This window comes from Halyomorpha halys, unplaced genomic scaffold (assembly GCF_000696795.3).
Source record: "Halyomorpha halys isolate HHAL.00 unplaced genomic scaffold, Hhal_1.1 Scaffold374.1, whole genome shotgun sequence".
Taxonomy (NCBI): domain Eukaryota; kingdom Metazoa; phylum Arthropoda; class Insecta; order Hemiptera; family Pentatomidae; genus Halyomorpha; species Halyomorpha halys.
The window spans coordinates 601159-609291 of NW_027112597.1; the positions used below are offsets into that span (position 1 = coordinate 601159).

General features: G+C 28.7%; 1 protein-coding gene across 4 annotated transcripts in view; it reads right to left on the minus strand.

Moving 5' to 3' along the window:
- The window catches only part of beta-Spec (spectrin beta chain), a gene marked incomplete in the record, with an annotated part of 132761 nt that overhangs the window by 1472 nt on the left and 123156 nt on the right, over nt 1-8133 (minus strand). For all 4 annotated transcript variants that reach the window (XM_024358778.2, XM_024358774.2, XM_024358772.2 and 1 more), the window contains 4 exon segments: nt 1-71; nt 1794-1982; nt 7101-7280; nt 7829-7919. In XM_024358778.2, the coding sequence (XP_024214546.1) occupies nt 1796-1982; nt 7101-7280; nt 7829-7919 (458 nt within the window).

The window sequence follows — 8133 nt, forward strand, 5'->3', positions numbered from 1 at the left end:
TTATAAGAATAACAAAACCGGTGGCTTTTCTTATTGCCCCAACCTAGTATGTTGCACCAATTTGTTAATTCCTGAAAAGTAGAACATTAAATTAAATAAAGTTTAGAGCACAGATTAAATTATTTAGGTCTATAAAATTAATAAAATTAAAATTATTATACTTCTTCAAACACACACAATCATACAATGAGTGAAAAAAGTATGGACTTAACCTCTACTTAATAATGTATAGCAAAGTTGAGGAGATAACATCAAAAATAATTAGAAGGAATCAGAAACATATGAGCTTCAAATATCAACATGTAAACTACATAAGTGGAAATGAATAAAGACCGCATATACAATTGATTGGCGTTAAAAAGTACAGAAGAATATCTATTAAACAACCAATTATCCAATATCTTATAGTCAGTAAAAATAGCTAAACAATTTTTTGTACCTAAAAGTAAGTGTAAATTAATGTCTTTCAATAAGATCATGTGTAAAAATATTTAAAAAAACATGATAGTAATAAGTTTACTATTCCTTTAGGTACATGGGCCTAATCTGTCAATTTTAGTCAATACTACTTTATGGCAAAATTAATCAGCTTCAAACTGAATCCTAATAAAACTAAAAAGTTCTATTAAAATATTGAACATGAAGAAATGAGTTTTTCAAATCAACATTTTTCCAAACAACAGGAAATCAGCATTTTTGAATTTATTTTGGCAAATATCATGAAAACTGCCACTCATATGGTGATGATCATTATAAACAACTTTATGGTGTATTTAATGAGCTTCAAAAACAGCCTTAAGAGACATCTATACATCTAATGATATCGAACATTCCTCAAGACACAACTCATCTTAAATGTATATTACAGAATATTAAAAATATGTATAAGCTGTGGTTAATGGATAAAAATAACAAAGATTAATCATGTACCACAAAATAATATGATAAATCATCTATAATCAACTTTTTTGAAAAATAGTATTTTTCATAATATTTGCCAAAATATAAATACAAAGTGCTGTTCCTCATTATTTAGAAAACATAATTAGTGTTTGAAAAACTGTGTCTCAGAAAATGTTTAATGTTAGAGTTCAATTAGAACTCAAATTTTGACAAATTTACTTTACATTTAAAAGCTTTTATCCTATTTTTTTGGATATTGAGCACTGAGTAAGAAATAAAAAAAAAATTTTTTTTGTTCAATAAATTAGGAAGTCATTAGTGCACTCATGAAATAGTTTAATCTAAAATTATGTCGAAACCTAGTATCGTTGAAGAAATATAACTTTTTTTCCAAAAAAATTTAATTGAGCAAGAAGTCTTAAACCATTCATACTAAATCAAGTTTAGATGAATCCAAACTATTTCAACACTAAAAAAAAATAAATAAATAAAAATAAAATTTAATGTCATCAAACTTAAAAGAGGAAGAAAGATATTATTATCACTAATGTTCTCTCTCACCCGATAAAATAAATTTTGATTACCATATTATGTAAATGGTCAGAAAAATTAAATTTAAAAGAGAAATATCATTGAACTATATCTCGTAAATGGCCTTGTTTTTCAACATTTGTTACTAATATTTTACAAATACATAACATTATTGTATTATTATTTTTGTGACATAATTTTAAACCATCTACAATACTGAGCGTCATCAAATTTCTCCAGTCCAATAGTTTTTTAATGTAGTTCACACAACTACACTTGTCTCCTTCCTCCAAATGAGACATCAAATTATAAAAAAATACAAAAATTAAACAATTTATTAATTTTATTATTAATATTACCTTCATGTTCTCTTAAGAGTGAAGAAACTTCTTTTTTTTGGTTCCTGCTGACTTGATTGGCCGGCAGGAAGTGTTTGTGCCTTAGTGCCAGGCCCAGATACTTCACACGCTGGCCTTAACGTTGATGTCCACCTTCTCATGTCATCATCATCCTTTGCTTGGAAGAGGTACTCCGAACCATTGGAAAGCCTGTTATATTAATAAAATTGATGTAAGAAAAAGAGCCAAGAAATATTTTTTTAAACCCAGGAATGTAAAAAAACAGAATGCTTTGTAGATGGAATCAGAAAAATAACTTATAATAAATAATTTATTGAAAACAAAATAATTATTCAATTTTAATTAGTTGATGAACTTGAATGAGTATGGAATTTTCATATATAATATATATGATTAAGTAATTATTAATTTTTAAGAATTGCCACGAGGGTATTTTCTTCACACTATTTCTAGTCAAGTATTTTCTAGTATTTCAGGAAATGTCACATTCATTAATAGCATAAACTTCAAAACAGGTTTTATACTAAGCAGCACTCAAAAGCCAAGAATGGGGTATTGTTGGATTCAGAATTTCATGGAGCTCTAAGAAATAGCACTCTCAATTCTTACTTTTGAACCAAAACTTTATTATATTAAGTTGAAAGCGATTTTTAAAATAATCGGTATTAAAACTCTGATTGCGACAAGTTGGTATATTGAAACAGGACAAATCAGGTTTTTAAGATTTTTACACCTATGTCAAAACCAAGTTGGTTTATTCTTACAGAACAAACTGGATATTTTAAGGTCCTAAAGTAAACCATTTTCGAGATAACACACAAATTTTAACGATACCATAGGCAAACCTGCTGACACAGGATTGAGAAGAGATGACTCAGGGTTTTAATTTAATGTTTTTCATCAAAAGAGTTGTATATTTTTATTTTATTTTAGTTAAAAGACACGTATGATCAGTAAATAAACAATGGTCACATTTTCACTGCTATAGCATTGTTCTCAGTGAAGTTTTGTAAGCAAAGAATAATATAAAAAAATTCATATCAAACAAATACTTAGTTTTGAATATTAATTTTGTACATAACAATGACTACTTTTTATAATGAGACTCATTAGTAATTATCTTTCAAAAGAAGATAGATAGATTAATTTTCATTATAAAATATTGACATTTAATTTTTTCTATATTCATTTAGTGACTGACGGATACAGCATGTGAAATATATACATACGCCAACTGGTATCTATAAAATCCTTTTGAAGTTAATTGTTTTATTCAAATGTTCCACTCAACATTCGACATATTTTTAAATCCAGCCTTACTCTAAATTAAATTTGATTGAGATAACACAAAAATCTAAAGTAACTACAAAACCTTAACTGACATAACAAGAAGCAACTGTTTTAAGAAGAGATCAAAGTAGGGTTTTGTTTTTAACAATGTAATTTTAAGAATTAAAATTACTACTCCTGCCATTGTAGTTATGTTAGCCAAGGAGTTTTAGAAAGGGTTATTAGAATAAATCAATATGTAATGTTTGAATAATGAAAGGAAAGTTTCTTAATTATAAATTATTATGAGATGTTTAATTTTTATTATGTTTCCTTGAAGGTATCCAAGTATTAAAAAGAAGTCCTATATTTTAGTCATTATCAAAAATATGATTGAATTTTTTATCTTACTCTGAAAACAATTTTAAATAATTTTTTTAATTGACTATTTCTAATTTTGCATAAGATTCAACATTCACTAACGGTCATCCTAATAACAAATATAATTCAAATAAAAATTAAAAATAGTTTCACTAATTCAAATTTTAATAGAGATAAACTTTAGTAAATTAGGTTAAATGTTTAAAATGTTGTTACTTTTTAAAAATGACTTGTTATTATTTTCAGAAAGAGAAAAAAAAAAAAGCAATATTTTTATTATGACTCAGATGTACATTGAAATATTAAGCAAATGAAGATGTTCCACATTTGTATTCGATATCTAGAATTTCAGGCTACCATAAGACATTTTTTCTGTCATCCATTATAATAATTAATGTGTAATTAGACAAAAAATATTTTTTTAAAAATTAATAAACTATTCACAATTGAACCAAAGAAATCAAAAACACACAATTACAATTTTACTGGTGAGATAAAAATACTTTATCTTTATTTGGACTAAAAAGGACTTCCATACAATTGAAAAGGTGGCCAGAGTAATGGGATGTGATAAATCTAGAGGAAACTTGCATTTCACAAACACACAGGAAGAGGAAAAGATGAGCCTTTTTTTACCAATAACTAAAAGGAATTTTTGGAGAAGTTTGTCGGGGGGTGCGGTCAGCAATGAACAACAAGGTCATCAGGGGTTATGGCGTAGAAGGTAGGCCTGCAACTCAGAAGGAATTTTCTTTCAAATATGCACTTATTGTTAATGCTATTTTGATTTTGATCTCCCAGCTTAAATTTACTGAGTTTGATTATATAAACTACAATTCCAATTCTTCTCTCAATTAAACTACAGTAATTATAATGAAGGAGAAGTTGTTTGGGGTTCTGGTCAAGAAAGAAACCACATGGTCTTCTTTCTAGATCAGGGATGGCCAACAAGTTGATCACTCGCAATGTCTGGTGTGGAATTCTGTGTACCATGAACTTCGAAGCGACTACAGAAGACAAAACTTTCTAGCAATATGTTAATGTATTCTGGGTATTTATAAAGGTCATAAATTCCTAGAATTCTGACAGCCTGACACTCCCCACACAGCACAATATATTTTGACTTACGTATTACACTTCACACCGGACCCAACATGTGGACTCATTATTATCTTTGTCAGGATATAAAACTAATAATGATACGTTCATTAGGGACTTACAAATTCAGTTTCCCCATTAATGTTAAGGCAACGAAGTAAATTCTAAATCTGTGTTTATCTGTAGCTACTCTGAATTAATAAATATTGTTAATAATTACCCATGTCCTTTTAATTCTTCTGGATGTGAGTTTTGTGACCCTTTAAATAATTATTGTTGTTTTTACTTTAAAAATTTTTTGAGGTTAATGACTTCCATTTTTGAATGAATTATTTATTCATGACATTGTACAATGTTTCTGGACCACTGTCCCATATTCATGCACTTTAAAAACCTTACGATTTCATATGGGAAATCATGAGGTTTTTAAAGTGCATGAATATGGGACAGTGGTCCCGAAACGTTGTACAATGTCATGAATAAATAATAAATAATTCATTCAAAAATGGAAGTAATTAACCTCAAAAAATTTTAAATGAATTGACTCACCACCAGACTTCCTAGAGAGATAATCCAGATTGTTGTTTTTATGTAAGTACGTATATTGTATATTTCAATACGAGATGTACTCAGCGAGCTATTGATAGATTAGCAAAAAGTAAGTTATATTACTTTTTCATGATAAATTTTCCTGGCCCAAAAAAAACAACAACGTGAAAGTAAAATATTGAAATCAAATTATTAGCCTTACTGTGCATTTTAATAAAAATGTTTTCATATTTATGAACAAATAGTACAATAACTTATATATTGAAGTTAATAAAAAAATTAAATAGCATTTTAAGTAAATAAAAATCTATCTTGAACAAGTGTCGGAAAATCAAATGTTTAGGTACCGAATGTACAGAACACTCTCATCAAAAATTGGGTCTGGAAATTGATTTACTTCATGAGCCTTTATCTTGAAAACATAAAAAAATAAAATAAAAAATAGTTTTGAACATATCTTTTTCTTATCTACACATACCTCACTGGAATGTAACTTATACAGAAACACAGTGTATAAACATAGTATACATTTCAAAACCCTTCTCACCCCTTGGACTACGCATATGTAAGTCGATTGTGACACAATTTTAGGGTAAAAAGTAGATCTTATATAGTGAAAAGTTGGCCACCCTTGTTCTAGATAATATCAATGCTCAATGAAATCTTCACCATTACATTAATTTTAGAAGTAAAACTATCAATAGCAATGCTCAGTGAGTTTACGAAAGCAGATGGCTACAAGGGAATCAAAAACCTACAATACCGAATCTACAATCAACCAGCCCTTTACCACACCCAGGTTCACATCTGACACTTCCTGTTTGGCATCCCCGGACATGAGCTGTTGGCCCAGGCTGACCACACCCGACATAACCTCCCAGCAACTTGCTCTGCTAGTGAAAATCTTGCTGATTGTAAGTAGAAATGATAATTATACTAACCATTGGTCAGGAAAATCTTTTATAGGGTAATAAAATGAAATAAGCTATATTTTCCTCCTCCACTTTTATCTTTATCTTTTATCACACATCTTCCTCAGAAGTTAGTAATAAATAAACATAATACTTAGTTTTTAAATGACAAATTTTGTTAAAATACCAATATATAACAACTTCATTAATATAATGAATTAAAAACTAGTAAGAACTTTAATCAGCAGTATTCACAGAGCACTAAGAAATAGCACTCTCAGTTCTTATTTTTGAACCAAAAATTTATTAATTTAAATTTAAATTGATTTACAAAATAATAGGAATAAATACTCCAATCGCCACAAGTTGGTAGATTGAGATGGGACCAATCAAGTTTTAAAAATTTTGATGCCGATGTCAAAACCCAGTTGGAACAAACTGGGCCCTGCATTTTAAGACTAACTTTAGCCATTTTCGAGATAATGCACAAATTTTAACCATACCATAAGTAAATCCACTGACACAGGATTGAGAAGAGATGAATCAGGCAGGGTATTGATTTGATGTTTTTCATCAGTGTTGTATACTTTCATTTCATTAATAATGTTGTATTTTAACATTAATAATGTTTTAACATACATCAATTACAGAAAGAAATCAAACAAATAGGAAGGAAATAGACTAAAAATTAATCTGTAAAACTCACATAAATATTCTGAATTAGTTGAACTTATCACTGTAATAATATATTTTCCACAAATACTTTTGCTTTACTGTAACTCATTCAAAAAAGTTTGTTTTCTTAAATCCTAATTTTTTTTTTTGGTTTGTGTATGAATATAAAGCTTTCCTATCATTGGTAGAGAGAGAGCAAGTTCAGTCAGTTAAACTAGCTTAATATCTAGAAAAAGGAAATGAATTTGTTTAACCCGGTCTGAAAGGCAGACTATGTTTTATGGAAAATTTGATTCCTGGTAAAGGATGAAATTTCCTTCCTCTGGCACTAAGTAAGGTCTCCATCAACACTGACATGAACTATTGATGTTACTTATGCCAACATATTTCGGAATACAATTATATCAATAAAAGAATAACTTACTTGACTCGGAATACATGTTTCTTTTTAGTGTAGTCAGTAGCAATGTCCACAGATGCACCACTGAGGTCTATTGGTGCCTCTCCTTTATAATAAGAATCAGGAGAACTCTTGGCTGACTTGGCATCTTTATATGCCAGTAACTGATGGCCTCTTACAACTACATAGACTTCATTCCACGACCTGCACAATAACAAATAAATATAAATTAAAAATATAAAAAAGAAAAAAATATGAGATTTGTAGAAATTAATAAATATCAGGAAACATTTGGTCATTGTACAGCAACAAGATATATCATGGGAATTCTTCGGGCCAGGTTATCAAGTTGAAACAAAAGGAAGCTTTCAAGTAATCATTTTTAAACATCTTAAAGCTTAAACTTCATGAATTTAGGTTTGACTGAATTTGGTCCTTTGAACTTTCAAGCAGTCTTATTAACCACAAGTAATCCACCAGTGAAAATAAAGACAGCTTAAGTGTATTGTTTTTTGTGCCCTTTAAAGATTCACCTGGAATTCAAAAGCAATAATGAAGTGAAGAAGTACATGGCAATTGACTGACAACTTGCCCTCAAACTATGAACAAAGAATATTCATGGTTCCAAACTGGAAGGCATATGAGTGTAGATCACGCAAGGGACACTTTTTATTCCATCAGTAATACCTTAACTAAATTGGCCATTTGTGCATTAATAAGATTATTCATATATAATTATCAACAAAGCTTACCTGTTAGAAGCTTTTTTAAGAGCCTCCCAGACATGTTTTCTGCTTAGAGTATCTTCTATGATGCATTCATCTGCAGAAGGACTAGGTCGCTCTGTAACATATTAATAATAAAATTAAACTCATTTTAAGAATTAATATAACATATTTAAATACATATAGGATCAACATAAAAAATTAAATATTTAAATTTAAAAAAATGTCATCTAAAATCAAATATTACTAAGTATTTCATTGAAGAAAATGAAAGAATTTTAATAGGAAATGTTCCAAATATTGGAAATATTCAAATCACCAAGTATAATATA